This window comes from Cherax quadricarinatus, chromosome 100, assembly GCF_038502225.1.
Source record: "Cherax quadricarinatus isolate ZL_2023a chromosome 100, ASM3850222v1, whole genome shotgun sequence".
Classification (NCBI taxonomy): domain Eukaryota; kingdom Metazoa; phylum Arthropoda; class Malacostraca; order Decapoda; family Parastacidae; genus Cherax; species Cherax quadricarinatus.
This window is the reverse complement of record NC_091391.1, coordinates 2308954-2336507: the sequence shown is the minus strand read 5'-3', so window position 1 is coordinate 2336507 and position 27554 is coordinate 2308954. Positions and strand designations below refer to the sequence as shown.

The 27554-nt window shown below is 39.0% G+C and overlaps 3 protein-coding genes across 6 annotated transcripts; 1 reads left to right on the top strand and 2 right to left on the bottom strand.

Moving 5' to 3' along the window:
- Positions 1 to 383: 383 nt before the first annotated feature.
- Positions 384 to 17251, bottom strand: LOC128704685 (uncharacterized). Of its 4 annotated transcripts, XM_070079587.1 has the most exons (3): positions 17165 to 17241; positions 9859 to 10423; positions 384 to 3013 (listed from the first exon to the last, which is right to left on the bottom strand). In XM_070079587.1, the coding sequence occupies exons 1-2, from the start codon at positions 17216 to 17218 to the stop codon at positions 9890 to 9892; spliced, it is 588 nt and encodes a 195-aa protein (XP_069935688.1). In that variant the 5' UTR covers positions 17219 to 17241; the 3' UTR covers positions 384 to 3013; positions 9859 to 9889. The 4 variants fall into 4 exon arrangements, with proteins under 4 accessions (XP_069935688.1, XP_053655805.2, XP_069935690.1 ...); XM_053799830.2 differs by lacking the exon at positions 384 to 3013 and having other exon boundaries at positions 8136 to 10423; positions 17151 to 17251; XM_070079589.1 differs by lacking the exon at positions 384 to 3013 and having other exon boundaries at positions 9889 to 10423; positions 17121 to 17235.
- On the bottom strand, positions 4741 to 9593 carry Sas-4 (spindle assembly abnormal 4). The gene has a single exon (XM_070079586.1). It carries the CDS (start codon positions 9591 to 9593, stop codon positions 5793 to 5795), a length of 3801 nt encoding a protein of 1266 aa, XP_069935687.1. The 3' UTR covers positions 4741 to 5792.
- Positions 17252 to 18517: 1266 nt separating the features above from the next.
- On the top strand, positions 18518 to 27349 carry LOC128704684 (transcription termination factor 4, mitochondrial). Its single transcript, XM_053799829.2, has 5 exons — positions 18518 to 18656; positions 19760 to 20289; positions 22735 to 22900; positions 23981 to 24180; positions 25878 to 27349. The coding sequence occupies exons 2-5, from the start codon at positions 19763 to 19765 to the stop codon at positions 25996 to 25998; spliced, it is 1014 nt and encodes a 337-aa protein (XP_053655804.1). The 5' UTR covers positions 18518 to 18656; positions 19760 to 19762; the 3' UTR covers positions 25999 to 27349.
- Positions 27350 to 27554: the final 205 nt, after the last annotated feature.

Sequence of the window (27554 nt, the reverse complement as noted above, 5' to 3'; positions counted from 1 at the left end):
TGCCTATCATATTTCATTATTCTTTCAGCCTCCTGCAGCCCATGAATAATCAGTGACCTTTCTCTCTCTCCTCCTTTCATTTCCTTTCCTTCCATATTTCTGTATTCAATTTGAGCAGTTCTGCACCTTCTGGATGTCTGATAACATTCCCACAAAGGTCTTCTTAGCCCCTCTTCCTTTAGTCCCCTTATCTGCTGCCGCTGTTCTTGTTCCTGTCTAACTGCCTCACTTTCATCACCTCTAGTTCCCTCTTCACCTCCTGCAAATTCCCTTCGAGTTTGAAAAAACAGAACTAGCAGTTTCTCTGACATCTTTCAATATGTCAAGAATAATTGCTACAGTTTTTATATTCAATTTAAATGTGGAAATATAAACAAATCTAATTTCTTTTATGATTTATCAAGACAAATAAAGACCATATACATTAGTCTGTGCAAAGTTTGAATCAGAATACAATGGACCCCCAGTTTACGATATCATTTCATTCCAGAAGTATGTTCAGGTGCCATTACTGAACGAATTTGTTCCCATAAGGAATATTGTGAATTAGATTAGTTCATTTCAGACCCCCAAACATACACATACAAACGCACTTACATAAATACACTTACATAATTGGTCGCATTGGGAGCTGATCGTAAAGCGGGGGTCCACTGTACCTACATACACAGCACATTCCAAGACTAAAGGTACAAACAGATTCATGGTTTTCTATTAAAATAAATAAAAATAACCGACACTGTAATACATGATACTGAAACTAAAGAACAGTCAAACCCCAAAATTCATAATCTTTGTAATTTGTTTAATTTGCCCAACGTTTTTTTTTTGACTGAAGGACGTCTCGACAATAGCCTCGCTTATTCACAAATCCTTATTTTTTTTTTTGACTTGATAAACCCCTTAATTAAAAACTTCTGGATTTTATAATAAAAGTGCTAAATGGTCATTCCTTCTTGTGTGAATATGAACTCAATTTGGACGTAATTTAGAGGCATGGCCTTTGAAACACAATAAACCCAAATCTGAAACAAAAATGTACGACAGACAGAATTCTGCAGAGCTCGTGAATTCAGGCTTAGTAAGATCACTTAGGAAGAAAGCTTATGGATATGGGGGTTCGAGTATACTTGCACAACATACTCATTTCTCTACAAAAATTTACAAAAGAAATCTGTCTTTAACTCTTAAACTGTCCAAACGTAGATATATGTTGACATGCGGGGGGTTTCGAACGTAGATTTGTTTTTTTTTACGTGCTTTCAAATGGGGAAAATCAAGGTTAGAGCGCTACGCACGTGAACGCAGATCTACGTTTGGACAGTTTAAGAGTTAATCACACATGCAACTTTTTCATCTACAATATTACTATTAAAAAATATACAGTGGTACCCCGAGTTTCGAACAGCTCCCAACTCGAGCAATTATGTAAGTGTATTATTGTAAGTGCTTCTGTAAGTGTATTTTTGGGGGTCTCTGAAACGGACTAATCTAATTTACATTATTCCTTATGGGAACAAATTCATTCGGTAACAGCACTCGAACGGCACTGGAACGAATTATGGCCGAAACTCGGGGCACCACTGTAGTATATGCATATTATGCACGAAAATATACTATATCTATGGTGTATTTGCCTAAAATAGTAATTCTCAAATACTTCATCCTTTCATCCTCTTTACAAATAAAAACATTAACGGAAGGCCTCTAAAGTGCAGTTAAATTACAAGATATTCGAACTTAAATAAAAATCCAAAGCCCTTATTTTCCTGCATTATTTAATGGCAATAACCTTCATGTGGCTATAAGGAAATATATTTAATTAAACTTTTGGGTGAATTTATTACTGAAACACTGCTTACACACTCAATTATATGAAATGTATACATTGATTTAGAAGCACACAGCTTTTATCAATATAATGATAAATGTTATTAGTAGTAGTAGGTTTGCCAGACCTGTCCCAGTCCGGGTCTCGTCCAGATGGTGACCTGGTGATAAATGTTATATTTCCCAAAAATATATTACATTCAATAATGCTGGAAAGCTTATAAATTAGTTGTACTACTGTCCGAAAAGATTATAAGATGCACAATGTATTTCAGGGATATTATTATTAGATTCATAAGACGTTTAACCAGTATGAATCATTCAGCTCTGCATGGCAAAGGAGAGATGACATTAGGAAAAAAAAAAACAGAGCGGCATTTCAGGTAAACTTAGCTAATATCACACGTGGTTTTAATAAAATAATGTTACTACTTATATCACTAAGAATTTTAACATCATGTAGTGTGCTTTGACAGAATTAAAATTAAAACTAAAACAAGATTAATTTCATTAAACCTACAAATGATTATAAACATTGAGAATTTAAAAAATTACATAAAAAATACACTATATAAATGTGGCTTTAGTTTTACTATACATGAATCATTTATCTGTACAGTACATACATGAATGGTAGAGTACAGTACGTACATGAATGGTAGAGTACAGTACGTACATGAATGGTAGAGTACAGTACGTACATGAATGGTAGAGTACAGTACATACATGCACCACGTGGGCAGCTTAAGAAAACGCTCTGCATAACTATGGGCTTTCAACATGATCTCAAGGCAAAACAACCATGGGGGGAGTTGAATGACAGCTCTAGGCCTTTAATGTTGCAATCAACATATCGGGAACTTGCAATGTTGTAGAAAAAAGGAGGAATTTCAAGCAAATACGTTCAGAGGAAGCGTCTTTGCTCAAATTCAAGCAAAGACACTTTATAGGAAGACGGTAACAACATGAGTTTGTCAAGAGTAAGCTGATATGAGGGAGACTATGACTCACCTTTACATTACCCACCTCATAATGTGAAGGACCAATACAAAAATTTAACACAGTAAAGGCTGGATATTACAGCATAATTACCCAGAGGGGCAGAACTATACTCATGGTGTTGCATCTTGTGTTTAATTTGTCATAGCAATGGAATGGCATACAAGAGGAAGTGCTAAAATACCTGAAATTAAAAAAAAATATATAATAGATTATATAGAACAAAAAGGCACAATACAGTGACCGGAACAATACACAAACAACCCGAACACAGGAGACAGAAACTTACACAAATAACCCGCACATAAAAGAGAGAAGCTTACGATGATGTTTCGGTCCGACTTGACTTTGTAAATGGTCCAATTCGGACCGAAAAGTTGTTGTAAGCTTCTCTCTTTTATGTGCGGGTTATTTGTGTATCGTTCCAGTCACGGTATTGTGCCTTTTTTTGTTATTTATTGACAGAAACTTGTTATGATGTTTTGGTCTGATCAGTCACACTGTGTGACCAGTTAATGGGCACATCAATTCCCCTATTTTCTAATAATATGTTTTTTTTGCCTATAATCTACCTTGTCTATAATTATTATTGCATTTGCTTTGTCTGTTTTTGTAAGGTGAAGTTCAGGATCTTTCCTTAATTCATGGTATAACTCAACAAATCTTTGTGGACAATTATGTTGCAGATGTCCGAGCTGTGCAACACAATTGTCCACAAAGATCTGTTAAGTTATACCATGAATTAAGGAAAGATCCTGGACCTCAACTTACGAAAGCAGACAAAGCAAATGCGATAGTAATTATGGACAAGACAGATTACAGGTGAAAAATAAACATGATATTAGGAGACAGAGAAACTCAAGCTCCTCTTAACCTGTAAACAGTTCAAGCAGATCTACGTTCACATGCGTAGCGCTACAAAAGCAGATCTACGTTTTTTTTACATATTTTCAAATATAACAAAAAAAAAAGTAGATCAAAGTTTTTTTACACATTTTCAAATGTAAAAAAACAAAAAGAAGATCTACTTTTTTACATACTTTCAAATGTTGAAAAAACGTATATATACGTTTGGACCGTTTACGGGTTAATGGTCTAAGTCAGACTCAAATACGTATCATAAGTTTTTTCTCCTATGTGCAGATTATCTGTGTACAATAGATTATACACTGAAGACAAAATATCATGAGCATAATTCTGCTCCTGTAACTACAGAGTAAATTATACACATAAATCGAAGAGTGTAAATACATCACAATAAAATCAAGAAGTATGTCTTTAGTCTGAGGATGGTTAGGAAGTGGAATTATCAGCATGAGTAATGGAAGTGCTTCTTCAAACTTAGGGACATGGAATGATCTAATCTTAGTGGTAAATCTGAAATTACCTGAAAATGCTAGACAATCCTTCAAAAAAATATATTTGCTATTACTTCAAATAAAAGATAAAGACTGGTCTCATGAAGCCAAGAATTTAGAGACCATTAGTAAGTAATTAAAAGGCTTGCCATGAAGAAAGACTGGACTCTTACCACTACACACACTCAAAAAGGCAGGTACAGGTTGGCCATCATTGATCCAGAAATCACTAATCCAGTTCCATCACTACTTTGGCAATAATTTCAGCTAGCATCAGCATCACACCCATTTGTAGATGAATGGTTCAAAGAACCGACATGTTGTTAAATTAGACACATGTGCAACTCTTGGGTATCTTTATTGAGGAAACGTTTTGCCACACAGTGGTTTCATCAGTCCATACAAAGGATAAACTTGAAGAACAGAAGGAGAATGAGGTAATCAGTCCCTCAGCCTTGAGTCAATGTGGTCAGTCCATCAATCTTGAATAAAATACCAAAGATTGATGGACTGACCACATCGACTCAAGGCTGAGGAACTGATTACCTCACTCTCCTCCTGTTCTTCAAGTTTATCCTTTGTATGGACTGATGAAGCCACTGTGTGGCAAAACGTTTCCTCAATAAAGATACCCAAGAGTTGCACATGTGTCTAATTTAACATCACACCCATTTCATGAGGCGCCTACTGAGGGCAGTTAACTCGATCAGATCAGTACAAGTCTCTCTTAAGGAATTTAATGGTCCCAACGATGCCAGTTTAGTGATGGTCGACCTGTACACATACACATTGTACGGAACTACAAGACATTTATACCAGCACTCTTCTAAAGTGGAAATATTTGTTTAATAATGCATTACAAAGACAGAAGAGCAGTGTCCTGTCAAAGAAATAACCATTAATTCAATCCTCAAATATTTTACTGAATACTGTACATTTAACATTTTTAAATAATTTAATGCTATTATTAGTGTTCGGAGTGACATCGAAACTGCCGTATTTCAGCACCTCTGCAAAGACATTGATTATGTGTGAATGATGGTGAAAGTGTTTCTTTTTTTATTGGGTCACCGTGCCTCAGTGGGAGACAGCCAACATGTTAAAAAAAAAAACCATAATAAAATTAAACACTGTGTACTACTCTCAAAACTATCATTGTCCTGTCATGCATTATTTAATATAAATAATACTGTACCCTGGAGGAGGGGTGGGGATATTTGCATTTTGGAGGAGTATCTGAACCAGTATCGGCATGCCTCTGGCAAGACAGTGATGGAGTGAGTGATGGTAAAGGTGTTACTTTTTTTTTGGGGTCACTTTACCTCAGTGGGAGATGGATGATGGGTGAAAAAAAAATACAGCACCAAATAACATAGCAGAACTGCATTTAAAAATGTTTAATGTACAACTGAGAAACATTGTATGTTAGTTTACAAAAAATAATAAATTAATAAGCATATATACTATATAAAAGAACATATTTTGAAGGTGTAAATGTGTGTGTAATTTTACAGATTCAGGCGCATTGTAGAATTACAAAAGATTAATTATGGGAAGTAAATAAATTATCGTGATATAATATCCAAACACATTTTTTCTTCAGCTTTAAGGCAAACCTTGATGGGAATCTAAAATAATATTACCCTGATGATCTTTAATACGGATCCGTCCCGTTGTATAACGGGTTTCAGTCCTACCATCCGGGTGCAAGATTTTAACAGTTCCATCGGGGTATTCGCGCCTTTTCTCTGAAGCAGTGTGAATCTCTCTCTGTCCACTAACAAATTCAAACACTTTACTACCATCTGAGTTGGACCGAACAACTGTGCCATCTTTCATAAAGCACACTTCTGTACCATCCTGATGAATAACTTTTCGAGAGCCATCGGCAAAAATGATCTCGGAAGAGCCATCTGGAAGGCGGGTTTCTTTCTGCCCACTTGGAAATATTAATATTTCCTTTCCGTCATCAAACGTTGTATGACTTGTATGATCACTTCCATATATATAAATTATTCTGTCTTCGTGTATTTCTTTTCTATCTCCATTATAATAACTAAAAACAACTAAACCATTTGAATACAGTTCCTTTTTGTTACCATTTGCATAAACAATTTCTTTGGTGCCATCATCTCTGAAGGATTCTGTAAACTCACAGCTCTTACCTTCGGAATGTACAGTTGTATTGTCAAGTTCCAAAATATTTTGAACAGATTTTGGAAAGCTTGAAGGCATGCAAACTTGGTTTACATCTTCACTTCGTCCCTGACACGGCTCGTTTAAATTGAGCTGAATTTGCTCCTTAGACGGCAGCATAGACAGTAAGTTGGGTTCATGGGTGCTAGGATCTTTATCAATATTACACTGTGTGTTCTGTGTAACAGGATTATTTTGTCTATCATTTATGTCAATGTCTTTGGATTTGTGCTTGGCCAACCTTTCCAAAGATCTATTGATACTATCAATTGTTGCAGCTTTGGGCTTTGGTCCAGACTTTTCTCTTACAGGGTTTGCTGCTTGACCAGCAAAAGCTTTTTTACTACTCAGTTTAGCTCGGTCAAGCTTGTGTTTAAGCTGCAAGTTTTCTTTCTCTAGATTCTGAAGGTGTACAATTTTCTTTTTAAGTTCTGTGTTTTCATCTTCCAAATTCTTTATTTTTTCATTTAATTTTTTAACAGAATACAAGTGCAGGGATTCTTTCTTTTTTTCTTTCTCTTGCAGATCATGAATTTGTTCTTTTAAATAAACGACCTCCAATGAATTCTTGTTAGCCATTGTTAAAGACGGAGCTTGATGCTTAAGCTCTTGCTTTTCTCGCCATATAGCATTTCGCTCATTATCAATGTATTCCTGTAGTCTCTTTTTCTTTTTGGCTATTTCCTCTTGTAATTTGTGCTTTTCTTCTGTCAGGTGTTTCTTTTCATCTATTGCTAACTGTTGCAGCTTTTGCAACTTTGATTTCTCTCTCTTAAATATTTCAGTTTCCTTTTCTAATTCACAAACTTTAGCTAGCAGGAGTGTTTTGTAAGTATCAACGTCATCAACGGTACAAGCCTGCTCTTCCTGCGCCTCTGAAACTGTCAATTTGTCAGCTTCCTTACGCTTGCTTTTATTTTTATCTCCCTTTTCAACCTGCTCAGCTTTGTTTGAAGCTTTTTTCTGATCTAAACATTTCCTTGACTCTCTATCCTTTCCAAATATGGACCATATATAGTTTGACGCACAGTTACTCCTGTGTTCGGGGGGAGAGAAGTGTAATGCAACAGGTTGTAAACCTGTTTGTCTTTGCTCTTTGGTACTAACCATACTGGTTGCAGAACACTTTACATTGCAAGTCATATCATCTGTACTGCATTCTAAAGTTTTGTCACTCTCGTCTGCATCATTTATTTCCAGGAGAGGTATTAATGGTTCATGCATGTTGAGATGCACTAAAGCTTCCATATCTGATGTGGTAACAAGGTCACTATCATCTTCAATCAAGGTTGGTGCATCAGTCAATGTATTCTCATCGTCATTTTCTGAAAGTTCGTATTCTAAGACTTCAACTCCCTCGTTCCTGAAGCGAACATGCGGTTTAGGAAGGTCTAAGTCTTGTGTTAGAGCTGGGGTACTAGTGGCATTGATAGCAGCATGCTGAATACTACTTGCAAAATGTGATGCTGGACCATGTTCATCAACAAAACTTTCAATAAATGTTTGAATGTCAGCTTCTGATACATCATGCTCCTTTAATTTGATAAGATTTCTCAACTGCCCAAGTATCTGGTTTACATTTAATGTTGTTTGCTGTTTACAAGAGGAAGAATCTTGAGAGTCGCCAATAGATTTTAGTAACAAGTCAAGCAATTGCTTGCTAGCGGTATTAGGTTGAAATAGACTTCTTTTTGAAACCATGTCTTGAACGTTTTTAGGTGTTTTTGGAGATGTTACAGGGGATGCTGAATGTAAAGGGGTAGATGCCAAGGAGTGCTGGCCACGCTGCAGCAGCTGCCAAACTGTGGAAGAATTTGATGAGAAACTTGAATCGGCTGCAAGCTCTTCCAGCTTCTCAAATGCAGACAGTTCTTCTTGTTCCTTTAAACTTCTGAGGGTTTCTGAACAAGGATGTACAGACTTATATTCGTCTTCTGAAGTATGATGAACTTGACTTGGCATAACTACTTGCTTAGTGCACTCAGCCTCATTTAATGAGTCAACTGTTGCACTGGGAATATTCTTTAAATGAAGTTGATTTATTGCTCTATTGCATGTTCTTTTCATATAATTTACATTTGCATTAGTAACATATGTTTTAATACTTGTAGATCCTTGATTATTGTCTCTAAATTCCTGGTTTTTCACCTGATTCTCTGAATCAGAATTTTTATAATTTATTAATGTGGTTTTTCTTTTTAATTTTATTGGATTCATACCGAACCTTGCAGTGCCCTCACCTTTCCTTAGGTACCGATGCTTAGGCTTGTCTCTAGCATCACATTCTAAAGCACGATGGATGACAGGGTTTCTGGTCAGTGGAATACGAGCATTTTCTCCAGGGCTAGATTTGTACTTTTCAGCATGGTAAACCTCTTCCAACTCTAGACTGTCTTCACATTTGTTTTCCAAACTTAAGTTACCACAGTAAATATTTTCCATCTGTTCACCTCCTGCCTGTGAATTTGGACTCTTATTATTTGATGTGATTTTCACATTACCTGACAGAAGATTATTATGCTTACCTCCACTAAATGGACTTTTTGAGATGCCCCGTTTTTCATAATCCTTAATAGATTTAGCCTGACAATCTTCTGATGCATCATGACTTACTGAAGACTCTGATCCATAAGGGCTCATATTGCTAAGTGGTGGCCATGTGGCTAATGCTGCATCAGTAAAAGCAGTATTTGTGCATACATTTATTGCATTTTGTGAAGAGAAGTGCTTTAGTCTGCCTCCATTCCAATGTTCCTCTCTCTCTCTGTGAAGAACATTTCCGTGTGTTGTCCAAGGTAGAGCACCTGAAGGTGAAGCTACTACCAATGCCTCTTGCTCCATTTGTGCCATATTCTGGGCCTTGTGGTCATCTCTCTTCTCAAATAAATATTCAGGGTGGAAAGATGTAGAGTCATTTGTTGTTTGGGATGAAAAATCATTGCCTGAATCATCTGGGTGTGTATTAGAGGAAGTGAAGCAAGAAGTCTCGAGACTGCAGGACTGGACTTCCACGAGTTTCTCCCGATACTTTTCCTGCCATTTCCTGATTTCCTTCAGTCTTTCAAGCATAACTTGAGAAGGTGACGGCTCATTTAATTCTGTATTTAGTTTCCCTGGCTTCTGGTCATTTTTCTCAGCTTCCTCAGTAAACTTTCCCTGCTCACAATTCGCCATTACAAATAGAAACGACACTACTAAACCTAGCAACATTAAAAATATATATAATTTATCACACAAATAAAAAAATAGAGTCCCACAACACAGACCTGCACACAAATAAGTACAATGTGACAAACTATAGTACACACAGCTTCTGTGCAACAGCTCTGATATAGTAGATTCTACAACACATTTACTGAACAGAAAAAACGTACTGCCCTTTATAAAAACTCATTTTCATCTAGTAAGGAACTAAATAAGGAAGAACGTTTCATTTAGCAGTACCGTAGTACAAAATTTTAGAAAGATAATTCACCTTGGTGATGAAACATACACAAATCAGTATGCTAATATAAACTAGTCTTCTTCATTATACGGAAGAACTCATCCTGATTAATTTCATTGTCACCATCCCGATCAGCTTCTTCGATCATTTCCTGCAGTTCTTCATCAGTAAGGTTCTCTCCCAAGGTCTCTGCGACACGCTTCAAGTTAGCGAAGGAAATTTTCCCAGTGTTGTCATCATCAAAAAGCTTGAAGGCTTTTAGAATCTCCTCTTTCACATCTTTTTCAGCCATCTTAATAGTCATGAGATGAAGAAATTCTTCAAACTTAATCTTACCACTTTCATCTTTGTCAATTTCCGCTACCATCTTTTTGATATCTTCCTTTTTAGGCTCAAATCCCAGTGCCCTCATAGCTACCTTGAGTTCCTTGGGGTCAATTGTACCTGTACCATTAGGGTCAAAGAGGTCAAAGGCTTCCTTAATGTCATTCTTCTGTACCTCTGTAAGCTCAAACTTGGTGCTGCCAGATCGTCGTTTGCCTCCTGCGTTAGTGATTGAAGGACGCTTGTACTGATTGGACATTCCTAATACAACCTGAAATATACAGAATTATATCAACATTATTATAATCATGGGTCAGTCTAGGTTAAAACCTACATAATTTACTACATTTGTAAAACTATCAATAATAATAATAATAATAATAATAATAATAATAATAATAATAAGAGGAGCGATTGGTGGAATGTTGATGTAAAGAGAGTAGTAAGGGAGAAAAAGTTAGCATATAAGAAGTTTTTACAAAGTAGAAGTGATGCAAGGAAGGAAGAGTATATGGAGAAAAAGAGAGAGGTTAAGAGAGTGGTGAAGCAATGTAAAAAGAGAGCAAATGAGAGAGTGGGTGAGATGTTATCAACAAATTTTGTTGAAAATAAGAAAAAGTTTTGGAGAGAGATTAACAAGTTAAGAAAGCCTAGAGAACAAATGGATTTGTCAGTTAAAAACAGGAGAGGAGAGTTATTAAATAGAGAGTTAGAGGTATTGGGAAGATGGAGGGAATATTTTGAGGAACTGTTAAATGTTGATGAAGATAGGGAAGCTGTGATTTCATGTATAGGGCAAGGAGGAATAACATCTTGTAGGAGTGAGGAAGAGCCAGTTGTGAGTGTGGGGGAAGTTCGTGAGGCAGTAGGTAAAATGAAAGGGGGTAAGGCAGCCAGGATTGATGGGACAAAGATAGAAATGTTAAAAGCAGGTGGGCATATAGTTTTGGAGTGGTTGGTGCAATTATTTAATAAATGTATGGAAGAGGGTAAGGTACCTAGGGATTGGCAGAGAGCATGCATAGTTCCTTTGTATAAAGGCAAAGGGGACAAAAGAGAGTGCAAAAATTATTGGGGGATAAGTCTGTTGAGTATACCTGGTAAAGTGTATGGTCGAGTTATTATTGAAAGAATTAAGAGTAAGATGGAGAATAGGATAGCAGATGAACAAGGAGGCTTTAGGAAAGGTAGGGGGTGTGTGAACCAGGTGTTTACAGTGAAACATATAAGTGAACAGTATTTAGATAAGGCTAAAGAGGTCTTTGTGGCATTTATGGATTTGAAAAAGGCGTGTGACAGGGTGGATAGGGGGGCAATGTGGCAGATGTTGCAGGTGTATATTAATAATAATAATAATAATAATAATATCTTTATTTTACTACAAGTACATGTACAGGGTATACAGTCCTAGCTGATAACAATGACATACTACTATATAGAAAGTCCCTTGTTATGGTGTAGGAGGTAGGTTACTGAAAGCAGTGAAGAGTTTTTACGAGGATAGTGAGGCTCAAGTTAGAGTATGTAGGAAAGAGGGAAATTATTTCCCAGTAAAAGTAGGCCTTAGACAAGGATGTGTGATGTCACCATGGTTGTTTAATTTATTTATAGATGGGGTTGTAAGAGAAGTAAATGCGAGGGTCTTGGCAAGAGGCATGGAGTTAAAAGATAAAGAATCACACATAAAGTGGGAGTTGTCACAGTTGCTCTTTGCTGATGACACTGTGCTCTTGGGAGATTCTGAAGAGAAGTTGCAGAGATTGGTGGATGAATTTGGTAGGGTGTGCAAAAGAAGAAAATTAAAAGTGAATACAGGAAAGAGTAAGGTTATGAGGATAACAAAAAGATTAGGTGATGAAAGATTGGATATCAGATTGGAGGGAGAGAGTATGGAGGAGGTGAATGTATTCAGATATTTGGGAGTGGACGTGTCAGCGGATGGGTCTATGAAAGATGAGGTGAATCATAGAATTGATGAGGGGAAAAGGGTGAGTGGTGCACTTAGGAGTCTGTGGAGACAAAGAACTTTGTCCTTGGAGGCAAAGAGGGGAATGTATGAGAGTATAGTTTTACCAACGCTCTTATATGGGTGTGAAGCATGGGTGACGAATGTTGCAGCGAGGAGAAGGCTGGAGGCAGTGGAGATGTCATGTCTGAGGGCAATGTGTGGTGTGAATATAATGCAGAGAATTTGTAGTTTGGAAGTTAGGAGGAGGTGTGGGATTACCAAAACTGTTGTCCAGAAGGCTGAGGAAGGGTTGTTGAGGTGGGTCGGACATGTAGAGAGAATGGAGCAAAACAGAGTGACTTCAAGAGTGTATCAGTCTGTAGTGGAAGGAAGGCGAGGTAGGGGTCGGCCTAGGAAAGGTTGGAGGGAGGGGGTAAAGGAGGTTTTGTGTGCGAGGGGCTTGGACTTCCAGCAGGCATGCGTGAGCGTGTTTGATAGGAGTGAATGGAGACAAATGGTTTTTAATACTTGACGTGCTGTTGGAGTGTGAGCAAAGTAACATTTATGAAGGGGTTCAGGGAAACCGGCAGGCCGGACTTGAGTCCTGGAGATGGGAAGTACAGTGCCTGCACTCTGAAGGAGGGGTGTTAATGTTGCAGTTTAAAAACTGTAGTGTAAAGCACCCTTCTGGCAAGACAGTGATGTAGTGAATGATGGTGAAAGTTTTTCTTTTTCGCGCCACCCTGCCTTGGTGGGAATCTGCCAGTGTGATAATAAAAAAAAAAAATAATAATAATAATAATAATAATAATAATATTACAAGGGCCCTATTGGAAATAAGTTAATTTGTCTGACAGGAAACAGGAGATATCACAATATGCAAAATTACAACCATGAAAATAGTGAAATTCGAAGAACTTTCATGATTTCGTTAATACACTGAGAGAAATCACGAAAGTTCTTGGAATTTCACTTTTTTCTCGGTGGTAATTTTTGCATATGTTACTATGTATGATAACTGTTACTATGTGCACCTGTCCCTAAATAAACTTACTAACCACGAGGTTACAAAAAAGTGACTTGTGGGTGGCATCCTGGGGAAGAGGACCTATGGATCCCAAAGGAAATAAGTAGGCTATTTAGGTACAGGTATACATAAGTACAATTATCATACATAGTAACATAAATGTAAATTCCCTAGGAAGTAGGAAAAAATAATCCTTACTCCGAAAGTCATGGGTGTTGTAAGTGCAGGGAGCAATGGGGTAGTAACCCCTTTTGTATAAATTACTAAATATAAAAAACACAAACTTTCCTTTTTCTTTTTAAGTTAACCTGCCGGACACTGCAGGTTAACTTAACACGTCAGACACGTCGGACACGGCCAACGTGTTAAAAAAATAAAGTCAGACAGAGTAACTTATTTCCACTGGGGTCCTAGGTTTTTCTTGGGTTACCCTGGGTTACTAACCCTTTAGGGTTAATAATTCATATATCTAAACAAAGTAGAATTGATTGGGGTTTAAATCCTACTGACTACACGAGGAATATTAGGGAAATGAAGTCGGAACTGAATAACAGGGATAATAATAAATAATATATATATAGCCTATAATACATTGAAGCAAATTATTATTATTACAATCAGAACTAAGCACTAAACCCACAAGGGTCATACAGTACTGACATCAAGGAGAAAAATGGTAATCTGAATAACTTACAATTTATTATTATTACAATAAGAAATAAGCGTTAAACCCACAAGGGTCATACAGGGCTGGAATAGCCTACGAGAAAGATATTTCCGCCTAGCCTCGACTACCATCACCATGACCCTTAGAACAACACTAGATTACAGTGCCATGATATTATTTACATGGCCATCGGATGTGCCAGTAACATGGTCATACAAGCAGCTGGTGCTGGTAACATGGTCATACAAGCAGCTGGTGCTGGTAACATGGTCATACAAGCAGCTGGTGCTGGTAACATGGTCATACAAGCAGCTGGTGCCAGTAACATGGTCATACAAGCAGCTGGTGCTGGTAACATGGTCATACAAGCAGCTGGTGCTGGTAACATGGTCATACAAGCAGCTGGTGCCAGGAACATGGTCATACAAGCAGCTGGTGCCAGTAACATGGTCATACAAGCAGCTGGTGTCAGTAACATGGTCATACAAGCAGCTGGTGCCAGTAACATGGTCATACAAGCAGCTGGTGCCAGTAACATGGTCATACAAGCAGCTGGTGCTGGTAACATGGTCATACAAGCAGCTGGTGCCAGTAACATGGTCATACAAGCAGCTGGTGCCAGTAACATGGTCATACAAGCAGCTGGTGTCAGTAACATGGTCATACAAGCAGCTGGTGCTGGTAACATGGTCATACAAGCAGCTGGTGTCAGTAACATGGTCATACAAGCAGCTGGTGCCAGTAACATGGTCATACAAGCAGCTGGTGTCAGTAACATGGTCATACAAGCAGCTGGTGCCAGTAACATGGTCATACAAGCAGCTGGTGCTGGTAACATGGTCATACAAGCAGCTGGTGCTGGTAACATGGTCATACAAGCAGCTGGTGCCAGTAACATGGTCATACAAGCAGCTGGTGCTGGTAACATGGTCATACAAGCAGCTGGTGCCAGTAACATGGTCATACAAGCAGCTGGTGCCAGTAACATGGTCATACAAGCAGCTGGTGCCAGTAACATGGTCATACAAGCAGCTGGTGCCAGTAACATGGTCATACAAGCAGCTGGTGCCAGTAACATGGTCATACAAGCAGCTGGTGCCAGTAACATGGTCATACAAGCAGCTGGTGCCAGTAACATGGTCATACAAGCAGCTGGTGCTGGTAACATGGTCATACAAGCAGCTGGTGCCAGTAACATGGTCATACAAGCAGCTGGTGCCAGTAACATGGTCATACAAGCAGCTGGTGCTGGTAACATGGTCATACAAGCAGCTGGTACCAGTAACATGGTCATACAAGCAGCTGGTGCTGGTAACATGGTCATACAAGCAGCTGGTGCCAGTAACATGGTCATACAAGCAGCTGGTGCTGGTAACATGGTCATACAAGCAGCTGGTGCTGGTAACATGGTCATACAAGCAGCTGGTGCTGGTAACATGGTCATACAAGCAGCTGGTGCTGGTAACATGGTCATACAAGCAGCTGGTGCCAGTAACATGGTCATACAAGCAGCTGGTGCTGGTAACATGATCATACAAGCAGCTGGTGCTGGTAACATGGTCATACAAGCAGCTGGTGCTGGTAACATGGTCATACAAGCAGCTGGTGCTGGTAACATGGTCATACAAGCAGCTGGTGCTGGTAACATGATCATACAAGCAGCTGGTGCCAGTAACATGGTCATACAAGCAGCTGGTGCTGGTAACATGGTCATACAAGCAGCTGGTGCCAGTAACATGGTCATACAAGCAGCTGGTGCTGGTAACATGGTCATACAAGCAGCTGGTGCTGGTAACATGGTCATACAAGCAGCTGGTGCTGGTAACATGGTCATACAAGCAGCTGGTGCTGGTAACATGGTCATACAAGCAGCTGGTGCTGGTAACATGGTCATACAAGCAGCTGGTGCCAGTAACATGGTCATACAAGCAGCTGGTGCTGGTAACATGATCATACAAGCAGCTGGTGCTGGTAACATGGTCATACAAGCAGCTGGTGCTGGTAACATGGTCATACAAGTAGCTGGTGCTGGTAACATGGTCATACAAGCAGCTGGTGCTGGTAACATGATCATACAAGCAGCTGGTGCCAGTAACATGGTCATACAAGCAGCTGGTGCTGGTAACATGGTCATACAAGCAGCTGGTGCCAGTAACATGGTCATACAAGCAGCTGGTGCTGGTAACATGGTCATACAAACAGCTGGTGCTGGTAACATGGTCATACAAGCAGCTGGTGCTGGTAACATGGTCATACAAGCAGCTGGTGCTGGTAACATGGTCATACAAGCAGCTGGTGCTGGTAACATGGTCATACAAGCAGCTGGTGCTGGTAACATGATCATACAAGCAGCTGGTGCCAGTAACATGGTCATACAAGCAGCTGGTGCTGGTAACATGGTCATACAAGCAGCTGGTGCCAGTAACATGGTCATACAAGCAGCTGGTGCCAGTAACATGGTCATACAAGCAGCTGGTGCCAGTAACATGGTCATACAAGCAGCTGGTGCCAGTAACATGGTCATACAAGCAGCTGGTGCCAGTAACATGGTCATACAAGCAGCTGGTGCCAGTAACATGGTCATACAAGCAGCTGGTGCCAGTAACATGGTCATACAAGCAGCTGGTGCCAGTAACATGGTCATACAAGCAGCTGGTGCCAGTAACATGGTCATACAAGCAGCTGGTGCTGGTAACATGGTCATACAAGCAGCTGGTGCTGGTAACATGGTCATACAAGCAGCTGGTGCTGGTAACATGGTCATACAAGCAGCTGGTGCCAGTAACATGGTCATACAAGCAGCTGGTGCGGGTAACATGGTCATACAAGCAGCTGGTGCTGGTAACATGGTCATACAAGCAGCTGGTGCCGGTAACATGATCATACAAGCAGCTGGTGCCAGTAACATGGTCATACAAGCAGCTGGTGCCAGTAACATGGTCATACAAGCAGCTGGTGCCAGTAACATGGTCATACAAGCAGCTGGTGCTGGTAACAAGGACATACAAGCAGCTGGTCCTGGTAACAAGGACATACAAGCAGCTGGTGCTGGTAACAAGGACATACAAGCAGCTGGTGCTGGTAACAAGGACATACAAGCAGCTGGTGCTGGTAACAAGGACATACAAGCAGCTGGTGCTGGTAACAAGGACATACAAGCAGCTGGTGCTGGTAACAAGGACATACAAGCAGCTGGTGCTGGTAACAAGGACATACAAGCAGCTGGTGCTGGTAACAAGGACATACAAGCAGCTGGTGCTGGTAACAAGGACATACAAGCAGCTGGTACCACTAACAAGGTCATACAGACAGCTGGTGCCACTAACAAGGTCATACAGACAGCTGGTGCCACTAACAAGGTCATACAGACAGCTGGTGCCAGTAAAACAGGTGGTTCCAGCAGCTGGTTGTCGCTCGTCAACATAAACAAACTCAAGACTCAGGAAACATTCACAATTTCTTTAAAAAAAAATAATGACAATTTTCCCCATATATCTCTCATTACTACCAATATATTACAATAAAAAACATTACTCAATAAGCAAAAATAAAATTCCAACTTTTATTTCTGTTTTAGTCTCAATACAATGAAATATTGTAAATAAAATTACCCTAAATGAATTTCCTTGTTTACTTTCAAAATTGTAAATCAATTCTATTTACAACAAAATTTTCGAAATAATTTACTAAAGTTAATTATGTCCTTTTATTTTTCCTGTTTTTTTTGATACATGAATCAACTTAGAAAAATATTTTGGAAAAAATTTTGGTGTGGCAGGTGTGAGGTGATCAATATTTTCTCCTAAAATTCACAAATATTAGTTAATTGAGTTTATTTAGGTACATGTACACACAAATACAATTATCATACATAGTAACATGTGTATAAATTACCCAGGATAATCCAAAAAAGTCAGATAATGTGACTTATTTCCACTGGGGCCCTTAACATGGCCAATATCGGCTGGGTTATGCCACGGATTTATTTTTGTTTTTGGGCTTTTCAAGGGTTTCAAGAAGCTTATTTAGTAACCAAATTTATTTAGGTACATGTATGCATAAGTACAATTACCATACAAAGTGTAAATTATCTAGGATAACCACATTGGGTTCCTTGATTTTCATTGATTTCCAATAATTTTCCCATAACTTGCCGGGTTTGGCTTTGCCTGGTCTGACTCTGCCGGGTTTGGCTCTGCTGGGTCTGGCTCTGCCGGGTTTGGCTCTGCCGGGTCTGACTCTGCCGGGTTTGGCTCTGCCGGGTCTGACTCTGCCGGGTTTGGCTCTGCTGGGTCTGGCTCTGCCGGGTCTGACTGCCGGGACGGATACAAAGGAAATCTACCTCATCTAATTCGGGACTTGTTCCCGTTTCTTTCTCTGAGAAAAACCCGCAGAAATATACAGTTACAGTAAATAAGGGTAATATAAGTGTGTCCAGGTGGAGGGTTCAGTACGGTGTCCAGGTGGAGGGTTCAGTACGGTGTCCAGGTGGAGGGTTCAGTACAGTGTCCAGGTGGAGGGTTCAGTACAGTGTCCAGGTGGAGGGTTCAGTACAGTGTCCAGGTGGAGGGTTCAGTACGGTGTCCAGGTGGAGGGTTCAGTACGGTGTCCAGGTGGAGGGTTCAGTACAGTGTCCAGGTGGAGGGTTCAGTACAGTGTCCAGGTGGAGGGTTCAGTACAGTGTCCAGGTGGAGGGTTCAGTACAGTGTCCAGGTGGAGGGTTCAGTACGGTGTCCAGGTGGAGGGTTCAGTACGGTACACAGCGTCGGCGGCCCTAAACAACATAACAAAACAAAGTGGAACAAAAACAAAGTTACAGAAATAAGGTTAAAAAATCAGGTTAAATCACTGGATGACAGGAGGTGTGTTAATTATATTTGGTGAATTACATTTGTAATTAGTGTTAAATGTTTAAATATGTTAATATGACGCAGGACGGGGGTTTATGGCTGATTTTTGTTATGTAATGAGGATTGATAAACCCTCATGGGTGGGTCCTTGATGTTGGTGAGTGGATCTTCATTCAAGGATTGGGATTGTCCTCCACTTCCTTGGATCAAACTTGAATACATGTATATACGTGTTTATCTCATATGTACTCATACAGGGGCCAGGAGCTGTGGCTTGACCCCTGGAAGGAGGCACTATGGGCCCTACACAATTTTAACATGTTTATTAACCAGGTATAGATAATAACTTGTAACTTAAGTAAATATTTGTAGTTAAGACAGCAGAGTTGTGCTTGTGGTGTCCAGGAGCTGCAGCTCAACCCTGTTAGTCATTGCTAAACTTTGAGGTGAAGCGAATGAGGCATTAATATATCTTCAAGAGGGACAGGAGCTGCAGTTCAACACCCTCAAGAGGCCCACAATTAGGAACTGTACCCAGTTATATAGTGCTATATGACCCTTGTGGGTTTAGCACTTACTTATAATTATAATGATAATTTACCGAGTCGTATAGCGCTGTATGACCCTTGTGGGTTTAGCACTTATAATTATAATGATAATTTACCGAGTCGTATAGCGCTGTATGACCCTTGTGGGTTTAGCACTTACTTATAATTATAATGATAATTTACCGAGTCGTATAGCGCTGTATGACCCTTGTGGGTTTAGCACTTACTTATAATTATAATGATAATTTACCGAGTCGTATAGCACTGTATGACCCTTGTGGGTTTAGCACTTATAATTATAATGATAATTTACCGAGTCGTATAGCGCTGTATGACCCTTGTGGGTTTAGCACTTACTTATAATTATAATGATAATTTACCGAGTCGTATAGCACTGTATGACCCTTGTGGGTTTAGCACTAGCTATGATTATAATAATTTACCCAGTTATATAGCGTTGTATGATTATAATAATTATTTACTCAGTCATTTACCAGTTAAAACATAATTATAGACTGATAAATGAAAGATTTAATTTTTTCTAACGAGTGTATATTTTATTTTCAGGTTATGGCACTAAGACTGTGGAACATGAGGGTGTTGTGGTCACTGACATCGGCTCTGAATTCTCGTCTTGGCTTTATTTGCCAACCTCGTAACTTTTATGGGGCGGTTATTTGGCACAGGAAACAAGCATGTTCTACCTATGTTTCCCAGTCGGACAACATTAATAACATAAATATTAAAGAACGAAGCCTCAAAATCTTGAACAAGTTACAGTCGAAAGGGATATATAAATACTGCTGTGAAAAACACACAGCAGAGCTTTATCAACTTTTGTTGGACCTCGGAATCAAATCAAAAACAATAGAAACACAGATACTGAATCAGCCAGATATTTTAGGGTTTACGATAAAACACTGGACTGATATCTGTGAAGTTTTTGTGGATAATGGGATATCAAGCACCACAATCTTGCAAAACATTGCACTGCAACCACAGATCTTAAAACTCAAACCCTCTGCTCTCAGACAGATCATTTTGAAATACAGAGAAATTAAAGTTGGAACGCACAATGTTTTACCACTCATTAACAGGTAATCATTTTTTTTCCTGTTTGTTACATGTACAGGTGCTCCTCAATTTACGATGGTTCAACCTTACGATGGTGCAAAAGCAATTACGTACTTTGGAGATGAAACTCAGTTACCCAACATGAAGACAGCAAGTCTGTAATTTATGTAATTTTTTTTTAATTTTCAATACTGGTATTTAGAATAATAATACAGTGGACCCCCGGTTAATGATATTTTTTCATTCTGGAAGTATGTTCAGGTGCCAGTACTGACCGAATTTGTTCCCATAAGGAATATTGTGAAGTAGGTTAGTCCATTTCAGACCCCCAAACATACATGTACAAACGTACTTACATAAATACACTTACATAATTGGTCGCATTGGGAGGTGATCGTTAAACGGGGGTCCACTGTAATACCTTTATTTACTACAAGTACGTGTACAAGGTATACAAGTACATGTACAAGGTATACAAGTACATGTACAAGGTATACAAGTACATGTACAAGGTATACAAGTACATGTACAAGGTATACAAGTACATGTACAAGGTATACCAGTACATGTACAAGGTATACAAGTACATGTACAAGGTATACAAGTACATGTACAAGGTATACAAGTACATGTACAAGGTATACAGATCATAGCTGACATCAATGACATACTACTATATAGAAAGTCCCTTGTTATGCTGAGCATTTCCCGCCAATTAGGTCAATTTTATTTTCAGGATGCAACTCACACTAGTCGACTAACACCCAGGTACCCATTTTACTACTAGGTGAACAGGGACAGTAGGTGTAAAGAAACACATCCTAATGTTTCCACCCATAACAGGGATTGCTCCCCAGACCTCAGTGTGTGAGCTGAGTGTGCTAGCAATTATTGATTTACTCATTCAGCGACAGTAGTTATATAGTACAGTGGACCCCCGGTTTACGATATTTCATTTCAGAAGTATGTTCAGGTGCCAGTACTGAACGAATTTGTTCCCATAAGGAATATTGTGAATTAGATTAGTCCATTTCAGACCCCCAAACATACACGTACAAACGCACTTACATAAATACACTTACATAATTGGTCGCATTGGGAGCTGATCGTAAAACGGGGGTCCACTGTATTTACTTATTTAGTATATATTCATTTTTGGCTAATGATATTTTTAACTTACGAAGGGTTTGTTGGAATGTAACCCCATCATAAGCCGAGGAGCCCCTGAATATGTACACAAAGATATGGTCTAGGTCAGGGTTCCTAACCTTTTTACAATTACAGACTACCCATGGATTGCCTAGTATGTCCCCATGCCTCCTCACCTGACTGTCAAAAATCATCGTCATCACCAGTCCTATTAAGTACCAGTATGACTCATAAGATATCAGCAGCCTGGCTTTACTTTACATTAGCTAGGAACAGAACACCGGAAAGAAAAATCACAAAGATTTTACCATATTAATATATAGAAAAGCGGCAAGTTGTTCAAAGATTGAGCCCCATACCTCCATTATTTGGTTCCCATTTTCCAGGTTAAGAATCTTTGGTCTGTGTAAAGTGTGAACAACAGTACCATAGGTGGGCTATACTGATTGTTTCAGAATTTATAGATGGAAAGAGAGGAACAGCCTGAGTTGATATAAAAGTACGTGTTACGGTAATTTATTAATGTAGCAGACAGTCGGTGGATACACAATTATTTTCCCAGAAAAGTAAAGGAATTAAGTGTGCAAGAGTTAGTAATTAAGTTTGTTTAGATACAGGTGCACATAAGCACAATTATCATACATTGTAAATCTATGGAAAATAACCACAGTGAAAAAATAGTGAAATTCCAAGCACTTTCATGATTCCTCGCATTATCCAGGATTTTTTTTTTTTTCAACACTCCGGTCGTCTCGCACCAAGGCAGGGTGACCCAAAAAGAAAGAAAATCCCCAAAAAGAAAATACTTTCATCATCATTCAACACTTTCACCTCACTATCTTTGCAGAGGCACTCAGATACGACAGTTCAGAAGTCCCTCCAAAATGCCAATATCCCAAACCCCTCCTTTAAAGTGCAGGCATTATACTTCCCATTTATAGGACTCAAGTCTGGCTAACTGGAAAAAAGCTCTGTTCCACAAGGCACAGTACTTGCTCCCATCCTGTTCCTCATCCTCATATCTGACATATCCAGGAATATTCCTTCATAATGCAATAAATTTTAAAAAATTTTCATTGTGGTTATTTTGCATATTGTGATATTACCTGTTTACCATGGTCTTATTGGAAAGTAACATATGTGTAAATTACCTAGGATAACCCAAAAAAGTCATAGTAACCTATTTCTATTGGGGTTACCAGTGAATGTGACTATTTTTTAGGGTACCATGTAGAGGGGTATATTCTTAGAGCACAAGGTAGAATGTCAGTTGATTAAACAAAGATGAATCTATTACCACTACATATTTGTACCCTCAGATACCCAATGCTTTATCTCTGTCCACCTGAGCATATCAAGAAACGACTGGAATTACTGGCATCGCTGTTTCCGCCATCTGATTTGAGGCTTTTAATCAGTAACAACCCTGAAGTTCTGTTTAATAAATGGGAGGATATAATGAAAAAAATTATGTACATACACAAAGTAAGTTTTCACGGCTTTTGAAATTGCAATAACATTATAAGAGACAAATCACGGAAAGGATGGGGTTCAAACCCATGGCAGTTGATCAAATGAAATTGCTGGCTAACAGATGGCTTCAACCTCATCCTTTTCCACATTTGTATGTCTCGACACAAAAAAATTTTCAAATGAGCTGATGTAAGTAACAACTCTCAGCTTGTAAATAAAGTTAGGAACCTTAACCTAACCTTGTAGAACCCTGTGTTTAAGCAAGTCTTAAAACTCACAGGCTAGTGGATCAACCACTCAAGCAGTTAACACACTGGCCTGTGACTTATAGGACTCACTTGAGATGGATTCAAACCCTGCCCATTCCCTAATAAGTTTTGCATCTTGCCAGTTCATCACTGAATAAAATCGTTCATGATGATAGATATAATAGTTCTGTACACAGTTACATCTATTGGTGAGCGTTTGTTCTTTTTTCAAGAAAAATATCCTCAAATTTTTGTATTACACTAATTTTGTCTCTTAAATACATTATCGTAATTCAGCATTTTAATAATGCCTTTAATTTTTCGGTTTTCATGTTCGAAGCTTAATTATATACAGTATCTTACAAAACAAAATCACAATAAACAGATGATATCACAATATGTGAAATAATCACAGTGTAAAAAAAAGTGAAACTTGTAAAGAACAAAAAGGCGCAATACCGTGACTGGAACAATACACAAATAACCCGCACAGAGGAGAGAAGAGCTTATGACGACGTCAGTCCAACTTGGACCATTTACGAAGTCACACTCTCAGACTCACTCCCTTCTGTCATTGTGACTTGTAAATGGTCCAAGACAGACCAAAACGTTATCATGAGCATTTTTCCCTATGTGTGGGTCTTTTGCGTAAAGTGAAATTCATAATGCTTCAGTGATTTCTCACATTGATAATAATGTGAGAAATCATGTAAATGCTTGGAATTTCACTATTTTTTTCACTGTGGTTATTTTGCACAGTATCTAACATAAAATACTTCAGTGATGGATTCTTCTTCCATCGCTCTATTAGCTTTTTTTATAATCTAACTTCTTTCTTTTTTAGGAAATGGGATTGGAGCAGCCACACATGACTGATTGTAGCGTCTTTACCAGGTCGCTGTTCCACATAAAGACAAGACACCAGTTTCTTCATCGAGCAGGACTTTATAAGTTCCCAAACTTAAAGAAAGACAAAGACAGTTACAAGATAAATTCATCTCTCTCTGACATAATGGATACTACTGATAAATATTTTGCTAATAAGTAAGTGGTAACATCTGATTAATTTTCCACTGCTTGCTTTCAGGTCATCAGCATGGCACTGACTGAAGTCAGTATCTCTCGATCGGTTTAGCACTGGCCAGCAATTGGCTGGGAGTTTGTTGACACAGGTCTTGGTTACTGGTGGCATTTGGTAATGCAACTGATTTTTTTTAACACATTGGCCGTTTCCCACCAGGGCGGGGTGACCCACACAAAAAGAAACACTTTCATCATCACTCACTCTATCACTGTCTTGCCAGAGGCGTGCCGATACTTAAAAAACTGCACTGTAACTCCATCCCTCCTTCAGAGTGCAGGCATTGTAATTCCCACCTCCAGGATTCAAGTCTGACTAACCGGTTTTCCTGAATCCCTTCATAACTGTTACTTTGCTCACACTCCAACAGCACTTCAGGCTATAAATGACCTACGTACTGAAGACTACTCAAGATGATGCCCTGTGGTGCCCCATTGTTTGTAGGTTATGTTGAAGGAATGTTTATGGTATACCTCGAGGGTGTTCCGGGGGTCACTGCCCCTGCGGCCCAGTCCATAACCAGGCCTCACGGTGGATCAGGGCCTGATCAACCAGGATACATAGTCTCTGAGCCCAAGTTTTCTATATTCAGGAGGAGAACAGTATTGTTATTGGTATGAAGTACGTTTTACAGGTGAGTAAATAATCATGGTGGATGCTCATTATTTGTAAGATATTAACAGGACTTGAGTCCTGGAGGTCTGAAGCACAGTGCCTGCGCTCTGAAGGAAGGGTGGAGATATGCTGCAGTTTTTTAGCTATAGTATCGGCACGCCTCTGGCAAGATAGTGATGGTGTGAGTGATTATGAAAGTGTTTCTTTTTTATCGGGTTACCCTACCTCAGTGGGAAAGGGCCTTACCAACTGCCACCAGTAACCACTAATGAGAAATGACTTACATATAGGGTTTACTACTATCCACCGTTTTGGGTATCTGTGGCAGGTCTTGGCAGGTATCCCTTGCGGATACGAGGGGACTATTTTAATAGTTTTTTTTAACACACTGGCTGTCTTCCACTGAGGTAAATAGCAACCGTCCTGCCAGTTAAGTGTAAGACAGAAACCTGTAACTGTTTTACACGATGGTAGGATTGCTGGTGTCCTTTTTCTGACTCATATATGGAATAATAGGTATATCTTGTTACTTCTGCTTACACCTAGGTCACATTACACATGTGGATACACATATATGTATAGACACTCATCTGAGTTTTCTATTTTCTTAATAGTTGTTCTTATTTCATCTCCATGGGGAAGTGGATTAAGAATCTTTCCTCCATAAGCCATGCATGTTGTGAAAACCGACTAAAATGCCGAGAGCAATGGGCTGGTAATGGTGCCTGCACTCTGAAGGAGAGGTGTTGATAAGTTACAGTTTTATAGCTGTATTGTAGGTATGCCTCTGGCAAGACAGTGGAGTGAATGATGATGAAAGCATTTCTTCTTTTTGGGTCACCCTGCCTTGGCGGGAAACTGCCAGTGTGTTACTAAAAAAACAGTAGTAGTATCGCCGGTGTAATATAAATTGAATCAAATATTTTAGCTGTATTATTTTTCTTGCGTCTCATTTTTTATCATCAGTGAACAGGTGTTAACTTCAGGTCTACATTCTGCTTGTTTCTATACCCACATCTTTTCCAAATTATTTTTCATTTTCCAGGGTTGCAAAACTGTCGGATGAAGAATACGCTGTATTTGTCAGCATTATGGAAGAGGAGGAGAAGTTACTCCAGAGTGACGAGGAAGATGAAAGTGACGAAGATGATATTCTTGATGATTAACTAACATAATGTTAATATTATGACATCACACATCTTGTGTAAAACTCACTTTTAGAAGATAATATTATCTTGTCCTATGTACCAAAACCTGAGCCTCACTCGTCTTATAAAACCTATCTAGAGTCTGATGCAACTGATGGACTTTTGAGATAAGGAACCGAACCTATCCTTCCTTTCCTTGGATCATTATGGGGGCACTAAACCCGTAGGGATTATACAGCGCCTGGGGAAAGGCGGATGGAAGGCATTCAGACTCAATTCAGGGAACTGGAGCACAGATCAAATTCCCTAGATCAAGAGCCCCCCTCCAGCATCAAGGAACCTTCCTTGAGGGGATCCTTTCCTTTGATCAAACCTGATTTAGTCTATTCCCCAAAGCACTTATGACCCTTATGGGTTTAGCACTCCCACTATGGATGTAGTCCAGTGATAAGAATAATCCAGCCCATCTTCCTAATCAATAAATAAAAACAATAAACAACTTTGTTTCTTTGTTTGCTATAAAAAGAGTAGTTTACTTGTAAAAAAATAATGTTAACCACCAAGAAAGCCACTAACATGAATGAGCATTTCAAGTAGAATCAGTTTGTATTTCAGTGGATATAACAGTGGGATGGGTGACTGTTAATAAGCCTTAAACAGTGATTATGTGACTGTTGTAGAGGCCACTTAGTGAGCCTCTACAGCAGCCACATAATCTTTATTGTGTTTCAAAATTTTTGTTTCTATGTAATACAGTCTCTCGTTACTTAGCGACGTACTCATTTACCAACGCCTCGGACTTACGATGGGCTCTCTGACCAGTATTCATACCTAAATATTAGAGCTGATTTCCTCTATTCTGTTTATTTCAAGATACAGTACACTACTGTATAAACATTTAAAAATATGGTATAAACCTTGGTAATAAATACCGACAAGTTGGTTTAGAAAGACACATAAGCAAACACTAAGACATATTTATTAGAAAACGTTTCGGTCCTGGGACCTTGATCAAGGTCCCAGGACCAAAACGTTTTCTAATAAATATATCAGTGTTTGCTTATGTGTCTTTCTAAACCATTTAAAAATGTACCAGAAATGTTATAAATGGTGCAAAAGTGACATAAAACAATATCAAAGATGGTTGACACAAACCCACTACCAGTATAGTATGCTCCTCACTAAGCGACGAATTCGTTTAACGACGTGGTCTCAGGAACAGAACTTCGTAATTAAGTGAGGAGAGGCTGTGTATCATTTATGGGTGTTGAGGTATGTTATAATTGGTTAATTTTTATTAACCGTTAACAAATTCACACTTAATAATTCTATTCCACTGTAAATATATATATAAACTTGATACTAACCAGTACGTAGTTTCATTTATGGAACCTTCTTCTCTATGTTTGTTAATAGTATTATTATTATAATCAACACAAAGTGCTTAAGCCACCTGGGCCAGCTGGCTACAATAATATTCAGCCAGCTAGCCAAGTGGCTAACGCATCAGTGCGGAGTTTTACGACTCGCCGTGAGTTCAATCCCTGCTCGTGGTATGGTTTGTTTGCAATCAT